Raw genomic sequence first — 25,380 nt, forward strand, 5'->3', positions numbered from 1 at the left:
GTTACTTTTACCAAATATTATAATCATTTTGATGAATTTAGCAAAACTTATTCCCATCAGAGATGCAAAAACTAACCAATTCTGAGTGCAGATAATAAAGTCTCTTCCGAGGTGTCATTCAATCTAAATCCAATTTAATTTTGCAATACATTTGGCATTCATAAAATTGTGCATTTTAAATACAACAAAGTGCTTGCAACAGAAACTTCACACAGACAGTGCGCCATGGCTGTGAGCACTCAGTGTCGCGGCGTGAGCGAAAATCAAAAGAGCAAAACTAGCCCAAGTGGGTGTCAAAACTTTTCAATATTCAAACTTATGAATAAAATAAAGAAAGCGGAGAGTAAAAAAACGTGGAAAAAGTAGAATGAAATCGGTTGCAATATTTATGAACGCGACTGGGTCATAAGAATGCCAGCAGAGCGCGGCAAAACAAAGCAATCAACTCAGCTAGTGAGTGAGTGAGCTAAGTGAGTTGCTGAGTGACGCTGTGACGGTGTGAAGAGCGAGCCGCGACAAGCAGTGGCAACTGCTAGTTTTTGGGGCGAGCAGAGAGCAATTGATTAAATATTCATGACAAAATGCTGAGCAAATAAAATGCAATACAGAAAATCTCAAACAAAAAAAAAACAGCAAAAAGAGGATTTGAATGTACTGAGTGGCGCAAGGAGAGGGGCACGAGGACGCTGGCGGAATTGCTGTGTGAAAATGAAATCGTTTATTAAAGAAAATGTAAATTCGCCTACCAAAGCACATACTGTTGTTGTTGTTGTTACAAATATTGCACAATATTATTGTAAAACTGACTACAGATGGCAGTAGGTGTAGGTGCTGTCCGTGTATGTGTGGAAGTGCGCGCCATAAGCTCCAGCGAAATTTAAGACAAGCGAAATGAAAGTTTCATTAAATAGCACTCATACGCGACGTGCGCCGCATAATGGTGCATGCAACATGCTAGTGGCGCACATGAGTCGTTGAACGTTACGTATAAATGTGAATAAGCTTGCAACAACATTTGTGCTCGACCCCTTGCTTATTGTGTAAGGATGTGTGTGTGTGTGTGAGTGTGTGGGTCCATTGAGCTGCATATGTGAACTTTACATTTCATTCATACGAAATTACCTGCGCCGTGGCAACCAAGCGGCGTACACGGCGTACTCGGCGCGCTTTGGCCGCTGTGACTGCTGGCCAAGGCAGCTCGTCGTGGTCACATTTGGCATTTGCAACCGGTTTAACTACGACGGAAATCCACTGTGGGCGCCAAAGTTAAGGTCGTGCGGCAAGTTTTCATTAAATTTCTGCAATTGGCTTAGTCGTTGGTCGGCGGTGCGTGGCGAGCGCAGTTGAAGCGAGTGAGGGTGTGCAGAAAGTTGCTGAAATGTGTAGGAAAGCGTGTAAAGTTAAATAATTAATTATTTCGGAAATGTTAAGGTTTTTGCAGCAAAAAGTAGAAGAAAAACTAGCTACGTATTACCTATTATAACTAAAGTAATTTCTTCCAAATAATACTCGAAAGCATATATGTAATTGTTCTCGAGCCCAATTTTGGTTCAAGTTTAGTTGCCTGTTTTTATCGAATCTCGCAGTTATGGCTTCTATAAGAAGTATATCTTAGCTTTTGTTAGTTTAGATGACTGATCAAAGATCGCACGTGGACTGCTATATGTATTCCTTTATGAAGCCACTGAAAAGAAGAACACCTATGTTTGAATTTATAAATTAGCAAAACACTTAACAGCCAATACAAATTTGCACCGGCGTTTAATTTCCGTGCACGCCAGTTCGATGGGATGTCTGAAAGTATAAACTCCTATGTATTTAAGTCTTGACCTCCTAAACGCGGGACACTCAAGAAAGAAGTGTTGAGTTGTTTTCATCTCATTTTCTTCCATACAGCTGTCTGATAGGATTCCCAGCCTTTCTGGGTAGACGTCAATGGGGCAATGGCCTGTTAAAACATCCACAACTAGGGAGAGGCTGGCTTTACTGAGAACAAAGGAATCACTAGACCTCTTGCGTTCAAGATTGGGCCAAAAGGCTTTGCAACAGCGCATGTACCCTTGGTGGCCCAAGGCTGTCCAAGCTTCCGCGATGCCCAGTAATCTAGTAGTAGAACACAAGAGTCGCAGGAGCACCGAACCGCTCCCATTCTATCGATATCATTTCTAGGGTGCATTTTTTGGCTAGCTCATCAGATACACACTTTCCTGCGATTCCGAAGTGGCTTGACACCCATACATCTTATTACAAATACCCGTGGTGCTATTGATAGCGAAGTCCTTGACCTTTAATGAGTTCAAGGCTAGTTTCGCCAATCTGTTATTTGATTGGATGGCCATTTCTCTGAAAGATGGTGCATTTCGGGGCGTTAAATCTACCTATCTATCTGCAACCTCTGCCTAAAAACACTGTAATAGTCAAGAAGTCTGAAGCCAGAGTTGATAGAGATGTCTTGATAGTATACCTCTCCACCAACCTTCCCTCGAAACCGTGACCCATCTGTAAAGAAACTCACTGCCATACTCCAACGGTTTCTTCCCACTCACAACTCCCTCGCCGATATATGGGCAGAGAAGGAGCCGCCAGAGTTTAGTTTGACGACTCCATGGTCCAAGTGATCTAGTATGAAATCAAAGTGAGTGAGGATTTCCGAGTGTTCAAACTTCTTTTAGAAAGCCAGACCTCTGAGTCTGATGGCACCTTTCGCAGCCATACACCTTCCGACGACGTCTAAGGGCAATATATGCAAAATGCCATGTTTGGAGTTGGTCACGTCACATGGTGATGAGCGCCGCTCATTCTTAAAATCATACATCTGTTTCTTAACACAATACAAACAAGAGGTTTTCTCTTACAACTGTTGTTGGAACTTTTTATACACTTCTTACGGTTGAGTTTCTTAGCTTCTTAGTGATTATGGAAGTGTTTTAAAAACATAAAACTATCAAACTTCGTGTTCCATTTGGTTTGGACGACTTCGGAAATCTTTGGCTTACTTCGTTAAATGTAACTTGTTTTCATTAATTTTGCTTTCAAATTCGCATACGGACAATGAGAACATAAGAAGACTCTTCAACCAAAATACTTCCGTAATATCAGGAACCTCATTTAGAAGGTTTACTTCACAACTGACAAGAAGTAACGATATTTTGTAGCCGTGGACTGATCAATAGTCCTTTTAAAAGCTGCTCAGTTTTTTTCTCTCATTTGACAGTAAGGAGAGAACTTATTTGAAGTCCAGTGTTTTTCACTTAGATTTCTAGTTTTGGTGTTCCACTAAGCTTAGTCATTGTCTAACTACAAGTTTAGCTTGTGACTTAAAACCCGTACACTCTGATCACTGATGTGATACCTTTCGTCCTTATTCATGCCTCGTTGCGTCATTGTAGCTCAAAAGTAGCATCTTGTTTTCATCACTGAAAGTTCATTCAATTCTCTTTTTGCCACGATTGGCGATTTGTAAACAGTTAATCAGAGTTAGAGTTGCCAGGTCCAATACTTTATGGCTTTTTGACTTAAACTCAACTATAATCATTAAGATTGTAAGTAAATTAAAGATAACTCTATTCTATGTATTGAAAGATCTTCGACTTTATTTACATTAAATGCGTTAAATAAAACAAGTTGCCGTGGAAATCGTGTGAAGAGCTGTGTATGAAGAAAGGTCGTAGGGGTACTTTATCTTATACACAATTTCAAAACATTAGTCTAGTAAAGAAGAAGTCTTAAGGCCTCTTATAAAAGCGATGATATTGTTGAGAGAACCGCAGGAAGCTGTTAAAAGAGGAGTATTGCAAAAGCTCTCATTCTATCTTGGAGAAAACGTTGCTGTATCCGTATCTAGACGAATATTTCTTCAGGGTTTCACAAAGGGGCTTATTTACAATACAAGTAAGGGAATCATACACGCTTTACAGAATTGCCACTAACTTGTCTTAGTCAAAAAAGCACATCTAGTTGGTGCCTGCCGCAGTCAGCTCGTTTTCATTTAGCGCTCTTGGTTATGGTTTGTTGGTTGATTAAGAAAGAGAGTTTGCAAAGAACGTCAGCGGAAAGCGATCGCACTTACCTTTATATCACTACTAAGTTTATTACGCTTTCAAGTCAAAACCAGCTGAGCATTTAATAAATCAAAGGGTTTGTTGAAATTTTTTCTCACTTCACCAATAACTTTCGAATTGAAATATTTGGCGCCATGGCAGTTATTCCATCTCAACTGAAGAATGAATACTCGCAAAGAAAAACATCCCCACAGTATGATCCCCTGCTTTGCAGTTTGCCGGTTCATCTTCACCAAGTTTCACAAATTGAAGTCTTAAGGATTTTATTTTTACCTGGTTAGTGTTCCAAGATCTAAGATGTTCGCCTTGATCTTCAATTATAATTTATTTCATCCTGGTCGGTCAAAATCAAGTTAAAGATCTTCGTAAAAAATTATTTTCATTGATTAAGTAACTATAAACTATCTTTGGTGGAGTTCTGTCATTAAAAAGCGATTGGACACTTTCGAAAATTTCAGATTTAAGACGGGTCTAATAGCATCTACTCTTAATACAGTTTCATTGAGTCCACATCTATCTAACTTTTGTTGACCTCTCCTATTATGACACCTTTTGCTTTCCCATTTGCTACACTTACCACATACAGCACATATGCTGCGCTCATAGCGGCTAACCTCAGCTGTAATGCGCTTTTTGGGCAACGAAAGTGGTCAACTGTGCTTCATTAGAAATGTACATGATACCCAGTAACATACATATTATATCGTACATATATATGGTTATACTTATACTATATGTCTGTAGTAAATATTACATACAACACATGCATTTTGCTTGCTTCGCTGGCGCAATCGGATGGTGTAACCGTGAAAAATTCGGCAAAGACTGCCATTGTCCAGTTGGTTAATAAGGCATTTTCAAATTTATCACAACAAAAATGACTAAGGTGAACCATAGTAATGAAAAACAAAATATGCAACCACAATGCAACATATAAAACATGCTTGGGCAGGATGCTCGGCAAAGTATGAGTTTAGGGAATTGTTAAGCTGCATTATCGTCATCACAAAGTTGAGAGGGACAACGAGAGAGCAAAGGCCACTAAAATGCGCATAACGATTCATGTATAATTCTTACATACATACATACGATATATGTATACGCAGCGTCAGGCTTCAAGCACCTAGCACCTAAATGCCAACTTTACGTCATGAATAAATCAACGCAACCGCAACGCGGAGCTAGCCGAGCAATGCATGCGAAAGCAGCGTGGTTTGTGCGCGAGTCAAGCGTTTTAAACACAGTTCAGGTCAGCCAACCGATGGACGGCTCACGCCATTGCGTTGCGACTTTGAACGCTTGAGTGAAGCAATAGATGGGCGCATTACGCAAATGAGTGAGTGAGCGAGCGAGCGAACGAGTGAATGAGTTAAGGAATGATTGCACACAATGAATGAGTGAGTGAACGCGTGAATGAACTAATGAATGCGTGCAGTGTGTGAATGTGCAACTAAGAAGTTTATTGGCGCCAACTGCGGTCAGTGTGGTCCCGCTGAAGCATACTAATTTTTCAACTGTGAACAACTCGAGTATTGAGGACGCAGGCTATCGCAGAAACACGCTTGATTTCATGCGAAAACAATAGACTGCATAAATGTGAAATAATGAATTTAGAAAGTGTTTAAAGGCTAACGAACTGGATGGGATTTTATTTCAAACTTATTAATGGATATAGCTGGATATTAGAGCGGGTCAATTTTTTTCTAAAAAACGCGTTTGAAGGAAATTTTCTGCTGATCATTCTGAAAAAACTCGGCTCGAAACAGTTTCTTAAGCATAGCTTTTTCATTTCAAGAGATTCTTTAGTATTGTAAAGGTTTCACAGACCTCAACATATTAATAAAAGAATAAAAGAAGAAAAAACCTTCATTTCAGTTGCACGAGGTGAATATATCCATAAAATAACTTTAACTCGACTCAGTTCGTTATCCTGATCGTTTACATAAAACTGTCATCAAATTGAAAGATGAATTTTGTCCATTTCATATTTTTCAAAGTAATCCCCTCCCGCTGCAATATACTTTTACCAACGAATTTCCCAATCATCATAGCACTTCAAAAAATCCTCCGTTGTGATGGTCATGTGGCCTTCTTCGGTTCAACTTTCATATCCTCAATTGAGTCAAAACGGTGTCCTCGGAGTGGTCATGTGAATTTGCTGAATAGCCAGAAGTTACACGAGAAGTTACAACGAGTAAAAATCGGAACGAAGTATAATTTCACCTTTCAATTTGATCACAGTACTTTATACTTTAGGGTAAAAAAGTTCTTTATAACCAATATTTTACCAAGAACTTCATTTTACTTAGATAATTGTCGGCTCCTTGAGCAATTAAGCTAACAAGCAGTTAAATGACACATAAAGAGGCTTAAAGATATTGAACGTTGGACCATTGTTTATAAACATTTTGGAAAAATTTCTTCTGCCATTCATATATTGAGTTTAATCTTAACCGAGAAGATTAAGGTAGAATCCTGACTAATCTCCACATAAATCTTACCGTCTTCCAGTTCAATATGTCCCCTTCTAGTATGAGTATTAAATTTTAGTTGTTATTTCTTCGCAACAGTTTCAGAGAGAAATGTGCATTTCAAAAACAAAAATTCATAATTTTACACTTCATTATACACTGGTTTGGCGTTTGCTTCTTTTCCAAGCACTGAAACTAGTTGTTCATGTCAATCAGCTGAATTTGCCTCTCTCACGGATCTTTACTCTATTTTCCTGCTTCTGGCAATCGCCTTGCCACAATCTCATTGATGACGACGCATATATGCACATCGCCTTGGGAGTGCTACTAACTCGATATTTGCATTTTTTTCTCTTGTTCCATGCTCTTTCTTTATTTTCGCTTTTTTTCTTTTGTTTTTGCGTTATCATTGCACCCAAATGACTTGTTGCAATGTTCTTGAGCAAACCTGTGCATTGAAAACCGATTAAAACACTCTGGGAGCGCTGTTTGTGTTGAGCTTTGAATAACTTCTAACTGTTAATTGAGTGATGGTCAGCTGGATCCGTTCTTTGATTATTTGAACTTAAAGTATTTTCATTTTCTGTTTGGTTTTCGATTTGATTTGGTGGGTTAAGCCTGTGAAATTTGGAATGCTTTTTATGCTGTAGAGTATGTATATTCCTATATGTATTAGTTATGTTAGGTACATATATTGGGGAAATAGGCATACGTTAGTATAAATTTTTGTACTCTGAACAGAGTAACTTGTCGCTCTCTCCGCCATAAAAACTGATCGATGAAAATAAATCCTTTTGCGAAATTGTTTTTATTTGACTAGATGGCTTCACAAAAGTTGGCATATCTTAGTTTTCACTATAATACTACAAACTCCTGATATATTTTCCTTTCTAAAAGGATATGGTTTTCTTGGTTTCAAACCGATGACTTTGAATACCCAATTATTAGATTCGTTTTGACTGCGCAAAAAAGTTCGTTATGGTCCTGATTACATTACATTAAGACACGAGCTGGACACTGCTGTTGTCCCCTTGCGATCTAGCGCTGGCCCTGTGGATTTCTTATTACTGCGAGATCGTTCAGTCCTAGATTAGATTGCAGGAGATCCACTGCACTAACAGTTCTCAGCAAAGTTCATCTTGACGCAATCGTAGATCTATTGTCAACTATGCGTACATGCGAGTAAGTGTTATCTTTCACAGTTCTATAGAGGAAGATTAGGACAAAAGTACCGTTGTGGATATGTACGGCTCTTCCATAAGATTACATACCTTTTCTTCTTTGGTTTTCAGTAGTCTTATTCAAACCTCAGGCTTTGTACATTACAGATTTTTTGAAGAAAAATTTTTCAAACTAAAAAAATAGGATTTGAATTCATTATCATTTCGAAGTTCGGCTCTTCATAGCTGCGGAATTGAAAACATATAATCCGAATAAATTTGTAGGCAAATAATGGCTACATCTGGTAGGAAATTCCAAAAAAAAATCAATTTTCCATCTAATCATCAGTTTTTTATCTGAATAAAAATAGAAAAACGACCAAAATTTAGAGCTCTGATGTCAGCGCGGATGCGGTTTAGTGCCGAGCGACTGCTGAAAATGACGTCGTAAAGACCTAGTTTTGAGAGTTTTCTTTTTCCAATTTTTCAGAATTTTTGTAAAATATTTAATTTTTTGTATTGAAAAAAAGTTGTGAAAATATTATGCAATCTTGCTCTACAATGACCATTAAGAGATTACCCTACGTCCTTGGAATGTTTAAAATGAAATATTTCAGCGCAGAGACCAGCTGGCGCCCACAGTAAGCAGCCGACAAAAACGCCATTATTTTCTAAAATCCATTTTCTATTATTAAATAAATCCAAAACTTGAACAAAATACTAAAGTCATCAGCTTATACAATGTCAAACCAAGCATATAATCGGCGGAGCAGAAATGAAAGCACGTGCATGTTAATCAGCAGCCTCGCACACATACACGCACACATACCCATATGCACTTAAGTATTCATGGCACACCGCACTGGCATTGCTGGCCCTTCAGACGATGCTTTTATAACTCTTTTTGCGTTGCGCTCTCCGCCGCCAGCCAACGGCACGCTAATGACTGGCAGTTGGCGCTAAAACTGGGCAAACTATAACCGCTTGGCCGGGCAGCGGAAAGCGGGAAGCGGTAAGCGGAAGAACAACTGTGACATTAACATTTCGGTGCACACAACTATGAAATGGTTTCATCGAAGCTTCCTCTGCACAACTAAACTTTCACCCGCGCTATTTAAACGGCGAACAGCGCATAAAAACAGCAAATGCGCCCTAAAGTATGCAACGTTCTTTTTTGTCTTACTTTTTTTTGACAAACTTTTTGTTTTCACAGTAACTTGCCGACAAAGCGCCAACGAAATGTAACAAATAGAAATGCGCGCGACGTACAAGGGCTCGCAAATGACGCTCGCTTGTGAAAGCTGCCGCCCGTTGCGCTCATCGCCGCTTCATGCGCCAGCAAATGCAGCTGAGTGTGTTTGTGTTGGCAGCATTTCGTGGAATAACTTTTAATTCGAAACATTTATGCACGAAGCTGTGACGATGACGATGACGACGACGACGACGATGATGATGATGGCGTTGAAAGTGACGAGCTGGCAGTTGCATGCAACCCCACCATCAACATGCATGCAACATGCAAGGCAAGCCGAACGAACGGCTCAAACTCAGGCAACTCATGCAGCTCATTTACGCTTTTTGTTTTAGCCGCTTTTGGGGCGCTTGCACCATTTTGCTTTTTTTTTTTGTTTATATTTTTTTTGGAGGGGGGCAGCGTTGCCTGTTGGGCAGCGAAATATTTCGAGTTGACAAAAACTGTAAATTGCATTAATAGATGCATGCGATGGCAACGAGCGGAAGCAAAGTGTTGCAACGAGTGACTGAATGCCAATTCGGCGGCTGTTGGGCACACTGGTTTGCAGCGCGCGCGCGGGTGTAAGTGGTGGCGCCAGTGGTGTGGCGGCCACAAATGCCTGAATAATTACTCACTTTGTTCAATTTACAGTTTCATGTTACCGTTGCGCGCGAGCCAACGAGTTGTCAGCCAAATATCAGTCAACCATATGAGCCACACACACCCACACCTACATACACAAAACAGCAAGTGCTTGACTAGTGTTGAAGTGCTCGAAATGTGGCAAAGCGCCTGCGGGGGTGAGGCGGGTGCATGGCGGCAGTGTCAGCGCTAACGTCGCGCTCGATAGACGTGGCTGCAATGTAATTATGCTTCAAGTGTTTGAGGTCATTTTAATGAATACTCAGCAGTGGCTGAGTGCTGCTGATGGACGTGTGTTGGACGGACGGTCAAGTTGTAAAAGTGCAAATGTATGCAAAATAATGAGATGATTTAAAATGTTGATATGCGGCGTGGCTATAATACCGCTCGTAGTTGGTGTGGCGGCATTTTTCGGCTTGCCACAGTTGCCGCTGCCAGCATCATGCGGTTCGCCGAAGATGGTCGCACATTTAATACAACAAAGCAATTATGTTTAAAGCGCGCGTGGGTGTGTGCCTGTGTATGTGTGGTGTGCAATTGCAAATTGAGTGTTAATTATTGGCAATTTTGTTGTTGTTCTCGCTTCCTTTGTGTATGAATTTCATAGTAATTATATTATTGCAATCAAATGAATTTATTTGTCCGGCGTTGCCGCATTAATTAATGAAATTTAAATGAATTTTTATGCAAGTGCTTCAGATGTTTGCTTGATAGCTTTAATACACGATTTTAGTAGAGGAATAAAATGTATATATTTCTTTAATTTCTCTTCCTGGATCATTTCCGGAAAACCGGTTAATATAATCTTAAGATAATAGAAGTTAAAAATATATATTTTAAAATGAAGAAAAAAATCAGTTTATGGCCAAACTGAAGTCTTAAAAGAAGAACAAAAAAGGATTTGAATAAAATATAATGAAAATAATGAAGCCTTTGATTTTGAAATACCTACTCTATCACTTCAAGAATAGAACTTAAATTCGGTCCCAAATATTGGTTTCCCTTCCAGAGAAGAGAGCAAAAGAGGCGAGCTGAACAGGCACATAACTACAAGTATCTATACGGATGGGTCCAAATTAGATAATTGAATGGAAGGTGGTGTTCTTTCAGCAACCCTAGATGCCTGGATCGTCTTTCGTCTACCAGACCACAAGCAGGGCAATTAGAAAGCCTTCCTGTTCTGAAAAAGACTATGTTTAGTTATGGTTAGCCAAACGGCTTTGAAATTACTAAGGGATTTTGCCAATAATGCTTTAATCTCAAAGCGGATCTGACATCCTATTCCACGAAAAACCTGCAATGTGATCCAGAAAGTAGAGACTCTGAAAAATAAAGGAGATAATAAAATGAGAGGATTTTAGTCCCGTCGGTTTCACAATGGGCCTTCTAAACATCTAGAGCCGACAGACAGCCGCTCTACCCATCCCTTTAAGTATGTAGTTAGTATTTCGTAAAAATAGCCCAAGATTTCTTATTTGCCTCTAAAACTGAGCAGCCCATAGCACACTAGGCAGAGGAGGTAGGCCTAGATTGACTCAGTGTAATCATTTTGATGTTATGTTTGATGAGTGATTTTCTAATTTATTTGAAAAATAAGTTGAACTTGATAGCTGTATTCGAATCACCAGCGTTGGAAAGTAGTGAATCGAACAAACTATATCAGCCATTATGGCTACTGTCGCATGCGCAATTGCGCTAGTCATCTTTCTTGGTGGATAAACTACTTTTCCTGCGTAAGAAATATGTAATAACACATTTGTTTCTTTTTAACTATTAACTTGATCAAAGCTGAAACTCATTTGATCTCTGAACCCCATTCATCTGGGTAAACTAACGGGTTAGATTAAGTTAGGTTAGATGACTGATTCTTTAAGATTTGTACAGTCTTTTGTAAGGCCACTCCTGCAGTTGTTGACAGCTTAATGGAAATGCGGAGATAGGAACTGGATTGCCTCCTTCCAGTTCACTACTAAATGGGTGAGCCTCAGGCCAGCTCAGCTTGCGTTGGTCAATTAGAACTACAGTGTTAGTTCAGGAATAATATGTTATAAGAGATGTAGAGAGATATTTTACCCGCATCGAAGTTCATTCGCTTTAGTTGTTGCAGTTCTAAATGGACAATGTCCGATCTGAACTTATGCGGACACCAATTGCATAAGCGACTTGGAAGAAGAAGATAGAGATCAGTTCATCAGACGTTGATAAATTTCGATGTTTCCTACTTTTTAAATAAATAATACAAAAACTTCAAATGTAATCTAATATCATTCGAAAGAACATCCTTTTGAATCTTTTTGTTTTTTTGAAAATTGTAACTTTCAATCGGCTTCCTCTCAGATGGTGCATCCGTTGAGTCCAATAACACGCGTGAGACGTCCAAGGTCTGCATCAAAGCGGCATTGTCTGCATAAACTTTATACTTTACATATCCCAGCAACATTATCATTAAATGTTCTCTCAATTAATGCATTGATTGATTAAATGCCTGAGAATTGGCGCCATCCTGTTGAAACCAACAGTCGCCGAGATCATGAGCTTCAATTTCAGGCACCAAATAGTCGCTTATCATGGCGCGATAACGGTCGCCATTGACGGTAACGTTCTCACGATGAGTACACCGGCCCACAAACTACAGGAAACAGTTGGTTTTGGTCAAATGGCAGCTCTTGTATCTTTTCAAAATGATCTTTGTCCCAAATGCAGCAATTTCGCTTCCTTACATAACCATCGAGCAAAAAATGTGCCTTATTGCAGAAAAAAATTGGTTCGAAAACGTCGGATCTTCTTGGAATTTTTCAAGAGCCCATAAAGCGAAGCAATGTCGCTCAGGAAGGTCGAGCGGCTTCAGTTCTTGTTGTGCAAGTATGTGCTGTATTTTTTACGCTTTCAATTTGAGCTCTCGACGTAAAATGCGCCAAGTCTTTGTATACGAGTACCTCAGTCTGAGTTGTTGTGTACGGTGCCGAATCGACATTCCACGCTATTCGTGTATACTCTCAGCTACGGTCGCTATATTTTCTTCACTGCGTGCTGGACATGGTCATTCGGTCGAATATCATCCGATAATTAATGCTTGGGTGATGGTGCTACGAATAATATGCTCAGTAGACTGATCATGTTGACCATATGATGTGTGAAGTGCGCCAAACACATTCTTTATAGAAGGTGAATTTTCATAAAATAAAGTTGAATGATTTGCTAACGTTGTTCAGGCGTAAGTCTTTCTTTGAAGAAATGCCGAACAATACTGAGCAAAAATAACATAACAGCTTGACACGACTCAAGCGTGATCTGTCAAGAAATGGCAATGGAAAAATGTACCTCCACTTGGAGCAGCAGTTAAAAAAGACTAGGAATATGAATTTGATATGATTTGTGTTGGGTTCAAGCAGCTTTCTATAAATAAACAGTTATAAAGATTTTTCAGGTTTCCCGATGGTATGCATGAAACCAATATTCAGATCAGAATCGGTTATAGAACCTAACCAAATATTCCAGATAAGATTTTAAAGAATTTCTTAGTACACATTTCTCTTTTTTCTAGCAAACCCACATTCATTGAACTTGAGTTCAAGTTAAAAAAGCTATTAGGAGCCAAATTTTTATGAAAATACATTTTGCCATACTTGCCACCTTACAGTAAGGTATCCATTTTCTTAATGCACTCTTAAACGTTTAAATGGTCAGGACATTAATAAAAGTTTATGCACTCAACTGTATTTATGTGAAGCAATAAATCTGATATTCGTTTATACGTATGTAAAAGAGAGTTATACACACACTACAATATATAAAGACATAGTAAAATTGATATATCGACGCATTGAATTCCAAAGTGTTTGATTAATAGTGAATTAAATGTGCAAAATTTATGGCAATTTAAATCTCAAATGAATCGCCAGTCTGTAAAGATTTTGCCAACAAGCACACACACACATAGCCATATGCTATATGTGAAGCTCCGCTCCGCACTAATAGAGGTCGGTTTGTGCGTACGGCATAAAGGTGGTGGTGAAGTAGTCCATCAGCGCTGTGGTGTTGCCAGCTTCTGTGGTGAGCATCGTATTGTAATTTGTCTCCGCAGCATTTGAGGCATCCTTGGCCTGCTGGGCCGCCAAATTGAATTGTATCAAAATTATGAGGTAACTCGTAATGCCGCCACTCACCTGTATGGGGTCACAACAACAGCAATAATAATAATTTTCAATTATGCATATATAATGGTTATTGAGTACGGGCACTTACGCCATAGAGCGTCTCCATGTCCAGGGTGAAGAAACCGCAAGCAGAGAAATCAACTGAGTGATTTAGTAATTTGAGTGATAAGTGGTTGACCTATTTCGCATAGTCGCACGCAAACCGGGGATAACAAGGATACAATTGAGAATTCGCATTATAAATGTCTGGCTGTAAATATGCGAAAGCTGATGGGCACTCAAATGTGCAACTACCAACAGCCTCGCACACACACACACACACACACACAACAATAGATGAGCACTTACAATTTCATAGAGCAAATTATTGTCGGCCACGACGCCGCATTTGTGCAGGCAAATGCCGGTGCGTTTCGACTCGAGCGACGTCTTCCAGCTGAGGTAAATCAAATAGATGCACTTGCCGGCGGTGTAGCTGAGGAAAATGGTCGTTATGGTGGCGCTCTTCGCCGACCGAAACAGCGATGGTATGGCCTGCAAGTAAACCATTGTTAAGAGAAAGTGTAGTTAGAAACGCTTCTTCACGCGCCGCTCAATCACACTGCTTACTTGGCCTTGCGTGGCGCAATACAAGAAATACAATTGTGCTGTAAAGATGAGAAAACCGTAGGCCATTAGCACCAATATCGGATAGCTCCAGAGCTCATTCACCAGTTTGCCAATTTCGCAGATTTCATCGTGCAATTGACACAAATTGTTTAGTTTCTCCTCCACTTTTTCGATATCCTTATTCAGTTCGCTTTCGTAGACCATATTGAATGTCGGCGGTTGGCTGGTGTATTTATACGGCTTCTTTGGTGTCTCCAGTGCATCGCCGAATGAGTTGAGCGAGTGTGCGACTGCGATAGAAAAATTATAATACAATATCGGGAATTTGAATACTCTTAATAAGTGTGCTGATTGCGTTAATGACAAGAAGAAAATATTATATTATATTGATTAGTAGATGAATCCATTAGTAACCAGTTTAGTCGGGCCTAAGTAACCAAAATAAATCCGGATTGGGAACTAAGTTCCATTACAAAACAAAATTTTAAAAATATACAATAACAAATCTGAATATGGGTTTTTCTATTCGTTAAAATTTATTTTCTTTCTATCTTAATTTTTTTATTGTGATTACATCGCTGAGTATGAGTTTTTGGTTCGTCGAAAATAAGTCTCCTAATACAAGTATATGTACTTAGCTGGCAGAAATTTACTATTTTTCCATAAACCAAATATTTTCAGAACAAATTAACTTTCACTTTGATATAAATAGTACTTACATGTAATGGTTAATGGTTGCTTCTATTTTGGGAACATGTTTTCTACTAGAAGAATTAAGTAACTTGGACTAACGAGTTTTCTTTCACAACATTAGCTTATGAAAGCTTCCGAATATGAAAGCTTTGGAATATGAAAACTTCAGAATGCGAAAGTTTTGAACTTTGAAAGTTTCAGAATGCGAAAGCTTTAGAAAACGAAAGCTTTGGAATGTGAAAACTTTGACGAATAAAAGCTTTGGCTATCGCAAATAGGACATTAAATGAAATAAATAACGAATGCGTACATAAAAACTGGGAGACCGAAGAATATTAAAAAATTTATTAGAAAAAACAACACAAAACTCTCTCACATTCCTTGGGCTTTGCTAGTCTCACTTCTTTGAACTTGCCATGACTTCAGCTTTAGTCATCTTCTAATGTGACAAGAAGAGACACAAGAAAAATTTAAATTAAGACAGTATATAGTGATGTAGATAAAGAAAAGGCATAAAGAAAATTAATATTAACAAAAAAAAATTCCTTCAACAGTTTTAATTTATACAGTATTTTGAAACTAAATATAAGGTTAAATCGTTTAAGAACCATAGCGTATTCCCCTACACACATTTATCTGGTTCAAAAATATTTCACAGGGAGATAAACCTTGCGAAAATGGCTACTGAGTGATGACCGTCCCTTCCTTTTTGGTAGAAAACTGTTCGGCTAAAATGTGTCGGCGCACTCAGGTCCTTTGATACGAATATTGAATAGAACACTTTATGCTCAAAACGTGAACCAAAATAATTGAGTATATTCATTAGCTATGTTGAGATCATCTGCTATCCCTCTGACTAACACAATAATTTTCAAGCACTTTTAACTTTTAACTTTTTCAATGACTTTACAACCTTCACCGAATGCTTCATGTCACTCGATTACGTGTGTTCGTGATAATGTGGACTACGCAAAATGCGTCTGGGACATTTTCACTAATTCCGCGGATCTGATTTCATTGGAAACACACAATTTGGAGCAAACTCGCCTTACGAAATCTTCGCTTCCGAAATAAACAGCTGTCAAATACACTCCAATTGACTGTTAAGGTTAACGGTATTTCCAAAATTGTATATTTAGCATTTGGTAGGACTAATTACTAAGCCAAATATGAGCACGATTTGTCAAAAAATTTGTTTATAGCAGCTGGTTAAGTCGGTAGACCTCAGTAGTGCGTTGTGATTTTTACAATGGATAAAAATACGGAAAAAAGTATTTGTCTAAAATTTTGTATTCCGAACCGAACCGAAATTTCGTGTACGAAATCATTTTGAATGTTGGAAAAGGCTTACGGTGATTCAGCTTTGTCCAAAACACAAGCCTAGGAGTAGTACAAAGCATCCAAAGACGATGGCTCGTTGAAGACATGCCTCGTTCTGGGCGACGAACATATTAAAAAAGTAAAGAATATGGTGCAGGAAAATCATCGGACAAGTGTTAGAGAGTTGACAAGAGAGCTTGATATTTCTCGCGAGTCCGTTCGAAAGATTTTGGTTGATATTTTGAGTTGAAACGCATTCTTGCTCGACTCGTCCTGATAAAGCTGAAATTTTTTTTCAAAAAGAGTACCATAAACAAGTCTCTTGGGAGATGCTTGATAGTGCGAATTCCAACCCCACATTCATGGAGAGAATTATAATTGCCGATGAGGCATGAGTTTGTTTTTACTTTAGATGTCGCTGTGTAAGGTTAATCTTAAATTTGTATCTTTAACTTCCTATAACAATGTGCTCCTTTATCTTTTACTAAATAATCTGTAAATCAATTTTAACACCCAGACTTACTACAGATATATCCTACAATATGACATTGCCTATAATTACATGTCATGCTCAAATGAGTTAGTTAACTAAGACAATTAATGACTCAAGAGTATTTCTTGTATAAATTTACTCAATTTAGTTCAGGCAATAAGTAGTTGACAGATTATTAGAAGCTGTTCTTAATTTTGTTTGTGAACTCTCCGTGTAGATTCGAATTCATGTGACTTCTGTTGCTTTTCTTGTGCTTTCTATTTTTAATGGAATACAATTTGACACAAATTGATTATAAGTATAACTAATTGTGTAATTAATTGCACTGATCATTAGGATTTTTCGAAAATTAATGTTCATTGAACTGTTAAATGGTAATTTCCGAATAAATTTAACTAAACTGCATTAATTTCGTTAATTGAACAATTAGTCGCTTAATTAGGCTTGATGTTGAGAAAAAGAATATTAATAATATTCATAATAATATTTAAGGACGTAATAGTTTTCGTGTGAGAAAAAAAATTATAATTTTATAACTCCATATTCGTATTAAAGCATGTTTCTAGCCACAAGGACTCAAGTAAACCTAATTTTGTAGCGAGTCTAAATGATAAAATGATGAATATTTGAACAAAAATCTTCCCCAGTTAACACTTTTGTTTCAAAAATTTTCAAACTCGAAACAAATTCTTCCTTAACAACTTCTCTGAGCTACAATCAATACAACAATTTAGTACTCACTTGGTGAAATTTTATTCCTCGCCATATTGTACGCCTTAACCGCCTCCATATGAGTAAGCTCTTTATACAGGTATTCCAGCGACGGATCGATTGAGACATTAGCAATGGATGGTCTTCGAAAAATCTGGCCACCACCATCACCGCCGTTTTCGGTCCAACGCTTAAGTCGCTCATGCGACTCGACCATGTCTTCGAGCGCCGTGTTGATAACAAAGAAGCGTTGCTTCAAAGCACTCAAAGTGTTCGCAAACCAAATCTTATCCAACGAATTGTATAGGGTTGGAAAACAAGAAAACAGCCAAAGTATCGACTTCCAGTCCGTAAGGTCAACCAACGTTATATAGGTGGATATCAAAATGATCAGTTCACTCACGACCGTGAGTACGATCATTAAAAGTATATTTTTCGCTGTCTTAGAGATGTCGACGTACACATTCTCCTTCAAGAGCTGTTCGTCAACGGCGCGTATGCGTTCGTAAAGCTCGCCAGTTTTCGATTGATTGCGCAAAGCGGACAACTGATCGGTGATCATCATGCCGAGACCGATGTACGTGAGAAATATGCCAATGACGAAGGTCAGCGTGCCTAAAGGGTGGCGCGTTATGCTTTAGCTCGTTGTAGTTGTAGTATAAAAGTGCAATACTCACTTTGTGAAGCTTTCAAATCGTGATCCTCACTCGAGAAAAAGTATATCAGCAAATTGTAAAGTACAACAACAGCAAGCATAGTGACAACAACAATCGCAGTGCCAATTTTGCTGCTTTGCAGCGTGTGTATGCCACGAAATGCCTGCAGGTCATGCGGATAAAGGCCGAGCAGCTTGCAGAATGTAAAAAGGGTGCCGAAGTGCACCAGTATCGGTTGCACCGTCTGATGTGCCATTGCCTGCTATTCTTCCCTATTTATCTTGTGTTTTTTCTGAAACTTCAACTTCGCTAAAGTCAGTCAACACGTCGAACTACGAACGACGAATGCGTTGCGTTGCGTCTAACGGCGTAGCGTGTACTGGCCACTGGCGCTGCTGTGCCGGTTGGTTGGTGCCACCATGCGCTGGCAGGCACTTAGCATTATTAAATGCATTTAATATGCACACAGGAGATTAAGGATAACAGACGGGCGCTCGGTCGGCGGCATGGCCGTCAGTCAGGTGGCCAGTGGAGCGGCGTTAATGTTTTGGGAAATAACAAAACATCTACTGCGGATCTATAAATAATTGCGATTATCAACGGAAATGATGACGAATGGCAGTGGCAATACTACTCTATGTACATAAATTAAATAATGGCGCGCATAATGCAATGCTGCATATTTGATTGTGTTGAGAGTAGCAGTTAATTAATATTAATTACAAATCGATCGCTTTAAAAAGTGCAGCTCTTTTGATGAGCATTTAATTACTGTGCAATAAAAATTAATTGAAATAATTTTTTTTGTTTTCCGTTTTCAAGAGTCATCTATTTTATGAAGTGTCAATCGAGAAAATAAAGTAGCGCACCTGTGACCCCGGGGAGGTTTTGAGCGCCAACTTTTTAGTTTTCATATTTATGAATAAAATTTATTATCGCATTTTCTACTTTGACAACTGGGTAAAATACTTAATTGAATGTTGTGGAAAGCGAGGTACATAAATTAATAAATGAATATGTCCGTCCAAACATGGGTGGGGCTCGCATGACTTATGAAGCTTATTTATTTTACTTTTGTACGCCGAATTGTCAATTATATTTAGTTATATAATTTAGACCAAATATTTACAGTTACAAATACAATTATAAATTGCTCATTGAGTGAGAACAATATCAAAAGAGCTTAGATAAATACGTGGGTCATGAAAATCAAAATCGACATAAAATATTAAAAAAAACAAGAAAAACGTTAACTTCGGTTGCACCGAAGCTAAATATCCTTAACAGGTGCATTTCTGTTAGTAACTATGTGTTCAGTTTGGAAGCTATATGCTATAGTAATCCGTTCTGAACAATTTCTTCGGAGATTACTCTGTTGTCTTAGAAAATAATCTCTACCAAATTTCGTGAATATATCTTGTCAAATGTGAAAGTTTTCAAAACGATATATTAAAAACTGAGGGACTAGTTCGTATATGTACAGAAGGACAGACGGACCAACGGAGGGACAGACATACAGACGGACATGGCTAAATCCACTCAACTCAACATACCGATCATTTATATATATACATACTTTATAGGGTCTCCGACGCTTCCTTCTGGGTGTTACAAAACTTCGTGGAAAACTTAATATACCCTGTTCAGGGTATAAAATTTAGTTAGTGTTTTGCAGGATTGATCTCTCAGAAATGCTAGATGAATTCTATTACTACCAAGCGTTGAGATAAATAAGCAGATCAAGTTTTCTTAGAAATATCCGTATTGTCTGGATTTTCTCCAAATTCTTTAAATGTAATAAATAAACTGAAATAAGTAAAAAAAGGCTAAGTTCGGATGCAACGGAACATTTTATACTCTTGCAACTTGCAAGAATCTAAGCCAGGGATATGCTTTAAGGAGTAAAACAAGTCATATAGAAAAAAGTCAGTCGGATGTTCGAAAATCCTTGTATTAGTTATATGTGCGGTAAGTCAAGTTTTTGCTCAAATTTATTTATTTTAGGCACAAAGATACACTGATATGTGCAAAATACGCTAGCTCATTTTCATTGCGATAACTTACATATTGGCCGATATATGCGGAACAAAGTCAACCGGAAGTTTGAAAATCTTTATGTTAAGTATATGGTACTAAGGGAAGTATTAATCTAATTAAACCCATTTTGACATACAGACAAACCATTATAAGAGAACGATTATTCATTCATTTCAGTTAAATATATCACACATTGACCGACATTTTCAATCAAAATTCTACTATAGGTACAGGTCTAAATATTTGGGATTTGAACAATTTTAAGCCATAAAGTTCTGCACACTAAAAGCATTATTCGTGCAAAGTTTTACCCGTTATATTGATTGCTTCTTGATTTGAGTACTGGAAATTGAACGAATAAAATGAAATTTAAAATTGTGGTTACAGGAAGTAGGCGTGGTTGTATTTCGATTTCATCCATTTTCACAGTGTGACATAAGAATGTAAAAAGAATACCACGTATAAAATTTTGAGATATGGGATTTCACCAAAAAGTAGGCGGTGCCACGCCCATTCTCCAATTTTGATACCCGCTCCTATAAAGCTTCCAATGCACTCCAATGTCGCAAGTCAATGAAACCGATGGCAAAAAAGCATGAATTGATCATCGAATTGCTTCCGCATCCACCGCATTCTCCCGATCTGGCCTCCATATATTATTTTCTGTTCCCAGATATGCAAAAAATGCTGGCTAGGAAGAAATTTTTCTCGAACTAAGAGGTGATCGTCGAAACTGAAGCCTATTTTGAAGCAAAGGACAAATCGTACTTCAAAAAGGGTATCGAAGAATTGGAGTTTGCTATAATTAGTGTACAAACTTCAAGTTGAACATTTTGAATAGAACATATTATCTTCTGGCTTAGAAAGTTGAAATATACACAAGATCGCCCTGTTGGATCCACTTAACAAAAACTAAAAAAAAAAAACACTTTTATATGAATAAATTAGTATTTGAATTGAGTCCGCAAATCGCTAATCGATTTCTGAAGATTTTGAAAAGGCTCACTCATTAGGTGTTCCCCTTCACCTTACCCATAATATATATTTATTGAGATATTATCTACAATGTGCGCTATATTTGAAATGTGTTTTGCCATAACCATAACTGGCTTGCCATAACTTTGGCAGATCTTTTCTCTAGCTATTTTATCCTCTATTTTTAAATGTTTGCCTTTATTAAGTTCATACAAGTCGCTATTTGATGTAATATATTAAATTATACCATATACTTATACCAATGGTGAAATAAAATCAAATACGCCATGTCGTATACGTAACATATTTTGGTGCAGTTCTCCGCCCACAGATGGCAGATATAAATCAGCGCATTGATGTATTTATTCATTACGCGCACTCTTCACATTAAAACTCTTCGCTGTACTTGAAACTTTGTTCATTAACTGTTAAGCGGCTTCAAAAGCTACGAAAGTGCGTACGCACACACGCTCCTGCTCACATTTGCGCTACTTTGGCTTTTTGTTTGCAATTTTCACTCTGTCAATGAAATAATTTAATTCAATGCAATTCGATGAATTCAATGCGAACGACGAACTTCTACGAGTGCCACGCCAAATTAATAATAATGTTACAACTCACTCACTCAATGCTCGATGCTTGATATGAATTAAAATATTGCTGATTGCATGCAACGCTGTTGCACGCGTTGGGCTTTTGTGAGCGCCAACAGCCTTGGTGAATACCCTTGAATGTGGTGTACGGTATATTTAAGTTCTTGTATTTGTATTTTTGTGTGTCTCTTTGGGTGCGCCTATCTCTACTCAGTTAATTAATATAGTAATTACTTGAAAGGTTGCAGAGAACGGTGAGCGCAAACGATTGTGTTGCAGGGAACAAGTGAACTTGTTTAATAAATACTGAATAATATTAATTTCCTTATTTTATTACTCGTATCTCCTCAACATCAGTATTTTTCTTTCATATTTTCAGATCGCCAGCGCTGCCATTGAGAGAAACGCAAAGTGGTGAATAGAACACTCCAAATAAGCGAGCAGTGAATCCATACTTAGTTTCAACGTCAATAATGCATTTTTTCTAACAAAACTGTTAATAGGACATTAGAACCGAGAAACCTTAAACCCTAAACGTCAAAATTTATTAAAATAAAAAGAAATCTTAGCAACACAACTCGCTACTCTAAGCGAGCGACTGTGCGCGTTACTGCCAATCACGTCGACGCAACACGTAGTAGTCATTAGTGTGTGAAACTCGAGTAGCAGCCACAGGATACCAGACAGCAGACGAGACAGCTGAAAGCAGTTGGAAGGCGTTTTCTGTGCCGCTGGTTGTTGTTGTTCGACAATCGAATCACAGCCAGACAGCAGCGAAGCGCTTGCACGCGGTGTGGACGTTGTTGTTGACGTCTCTGCGTGCGGTATTCTTCGTCGCATAGCGCGTAGCTCACGAGCACGTGACACAGGCAAACACACGCACATACAGGAGCGGATAGGATCTGGTGACCGTGACGGCTGGTAGGCGGAGTGACACATTTATTTTTTTAGTTTGATTGCAACGACATGGCCTGCGTAAATTGTGAGGTATGTGCTACAATTATGAATATATATTGTATACTGTAAATGCTAGATTTAATATTTAATGCAAATTGATTCGTTAATTATTTCAGTGGAATATAAATAATTAAGTTGATTGTTTGATTTAATAAAATTTATTGAATTTACTGTAATTTTTCATTTTATTTTATACAAGTAGAATTATATTTTTAATTATAACGTTCATCTTTATTATTAGCTTTTGAAAGTTATGGTGTAAAGATCTTGGTTTAAGCTCTCAATAACCCACATCCAACCTCAAAAGACGGCTAAAATGTTGATGAAGCTACTTAACTCTATTTGATGTCCTAAGCATTGAAGAGTAGCGAATCGAACAAACAATACGAGGCAACCCTTACGATGCAACCTCGCGCTGACGAGTCTTTTGAGGCAATCACAATAGTATTGTGCTTCGCCAAGGAAGATTCACAAAATGCTTGAGGCAAAATATAAATTATATTTCTTCTAAAAAGATTGATAACTTCTAGTATATCTAATTAAGTGGAATAATTATAACGTTTCCTCGTACAATATCTGGTTTTGGCGTATACAAGTTTCAGACGTTGTACGAAATGTTTTTTCAAGTCGCCCTTTGATACTGAAGTGCTTCTTCCGTCGCTAAAACATGTTAGTAACTCTTTAGATATAGAATATTACCATTTTTAGGGCATGTTTTCCATATGACCAATGCTCCGTTATGGTGGCTGTAAGTCTATATTGTCACCTAAAATGGAAAATAACGCAACATCACTTTTCAAGCGAAGGAAAAAACATATAGAAAAACATAGAAATCACTCAAATTGAAACAATATTTAAGTTTTGGTTTAAAAAAAAAAAATATATATATATATTGGTTATCACATCTGACAGCGATTTTCGATTTTTTTTGTTTTTGATGATACGTTGTTTTGCAGTATATGTGACGATGTATAATTTTCTTGGGCCTATTTAATAAGTCTTTAGTTCTTGTCTTTTCATATTTTGGCCATATCTGTTCGCTATCTTGAAATTGGTAGGAGATTACTGTAGATTTCTATCTGTTATGCGTTCTTCGTTCAAATTGCGAATTTATTTGCCTTTTGATTGTTCCTAGCGCGGATTGTATATTGACCGCCTCAGACTCATCTAGAGAGCTCCTACCTCAACCAACTCGTCTGCTTTTTCGTTGTCGGAAATAACTGAAAATCCAAATTATAGGCAAGTGGAGTTGACCTGACAATGAGTTTAAAGCCTTCCTACACTGAATTTTAACTTTGCCGAAGGCAAGGTTAGAATGCCGTCTGGTTATTTATGGTAGGTATTAGGTGTTTCTCTATATCTTCTCTATGCTTAATAATTCCGTCTTGAAGAAGCTAGCTGAGTTTGGTATACGGATGAAGATAGATATCATGATCTTAGAAGAATTCTTCCGTCTCTGCTCTACAATCTACATTGGTACTCGCCCCTATAAATTGAGATAGTATTATCCTCCTTCTAAGCCTCTTGTAAATTCATGTTTAGATTATATACTCACCTGAAAAGCACTATTGGAATCCAACCTTTGAAAGATATAGTCTAAAATATTTAAATATTTATTTTTACGCTGGTTCAGAAAATCGCTATGTCCCTAACTTTTTTTTCCGTCCACCATCCTATGATCCTTTATTCTTAAACCATCAAATTTTGCTACTTTTTGTATGAAAACGTCTGTAGGCAGTTAACTTAGGAGCATCAGGCGCTGAGGACCCTCTGTATTTCATTTAATTTTTTGATATTATATTCTCACTTTAATACTGCACCCCAGATCAGTACTCTATATGTGAGAATTGGTCTTGATAATCGTATAGTTATGATTATATTCGGTTTTGATCCAAATTACTGCTGAGTATTCCTCCATTGAGTTGTGTTAATATTTCGTTTGGTGCCACCATCCATAAGAGCGGAGAAAGCACATTGCCCTGAGGAGTTTCTGTGCTTACGTACTTAGCTAGTTCATGTCATGGAGCCGTTTGAAGCTATGATAGTTCTGTCCATTTGCACACCATACCGCCACGCATTGAGACTCAACGATCGTGCTTAATTCTATATTGTCAAAAGCTCCCTTATAGCAGGAAAAGCAGCCACTGTAAACTGTTTTTGTATTATATTTATCACCTCGTGAAGGATAGTTTCTGTTCCTATTGACCGATCCTTTATGAAGTCATATTTGCGGAAGGTCGTAGTAAGAGATCAATTAATTCATATCTTCCAAACTAACCTAACCTGAAGACATTGTTTCATAAAAAAAGATAAAAGCAGTGTACGAAAAAAAAATAAATAAATAATTTCGATCTCAGACTGCCTTCTCCGTGAATTAAACCTAAAAAACATATGGTCAGAAAAGAAATCCAAAATTGACCAAATAGAAGCATTTAAAAATAAATTGATTTTGTATCAAATTTCAATCGGTTCTGGCCTCAAAAAAATAGATTTCTGACCAGGTCAAAAGACTGGAAAGCCATTATTATTATCAAAAGCATATACAAAACATGAAGAAAAGTCTTATGTTCGGTTTTTTTTTGCCTCAAAAGTTGTAATCATCATCATCAAG

General features: G+C 37.8%; 2 protein-coding genes across 2 annotated transcripts in view; one reads left to right on the forward strand and one right to left on the reverse strand.

Annotated features, from left to right (window-relative positions):
• The window catches only part of LOC105229058 (glucose transporter type 1), a 343,334-nt gene that overhangs the window by 217,084 nt on the left and 100,870 nt on the right, over nt 1-25,380 (forward strand). Inside the window, exon 4 of the mRNA XM_049458393.1 lies at nt 22,192-22,799. The gene's annotated coding sequence lies outside the window, so the exon portion shown is untranslated. The remainder of the gene's footprint in view (nt 1-22,191; nt 22,800-25,380) is intronic.
• LOC105229094 (gustatory receptor for bitter taste 66a) lies at nt 12,752-19,162 on the reverse strand. The gene is made up of 6 exons (XM_049458417.1): nt 18,229-19,162; nt 17,582-18,166; nt 14,335-14,624; nt 14,074-14,259; nt 13,814-13,903; nt 12,752-13,734 (listed from the first exon to the last, which is right to left on the reverse strand). Exons 1-6 carry the CDS (start codon nt 18,461-18,463, stop codon nt 13,540-13,542), a joined length of 1,581 nt encoding a protein of 526 aa, XP_049314374.1. The 5' UTR covers nt 18,464-19,162; the 3' UTR covers nt 12,752-13,539.

Source organism: Bactrocera dorsalis, chromosome 5 (assembly GCF_023373825.1).
Source record: "Bactrocera dorsalis isolate Fly_Bdor chromosome 5, ASM2337382v1, whole genome shotgun sequence".
Classification (NCBI taxonomy): domain Eukaryota; kingdom Metazoa; phylum Arthropoda; class Insecta; order Diptera; family Tephritidae; genus Bactrocera; species Bactrocera dorsalis.

Excerpts from the sequence above, each read along its gene's own strand:
- LOC105229094 (XM_049458417.1), bottom strand. The coding sequence starts at position 18,463 with ATGGCACATCAGACGGTGCAACCGATACTGGTGCACTTCGGCACCCTT. Across the intron at positions 14,260-14,334 it reads ATTGCGCCACGCAAGGCCAA|GCCATACCATCGCTGTTTCG; the intron begins GTAAGCAGTGTG and ends GTTTACTTGCAG. Across the intron at positions 13,904-14,073 it reads ATAATTTGCTCTATGAAATT|GTCAACCACTTATCACTCAA; the intron begins GTAAGTGCTCAT and ends TATGCGAAATAG.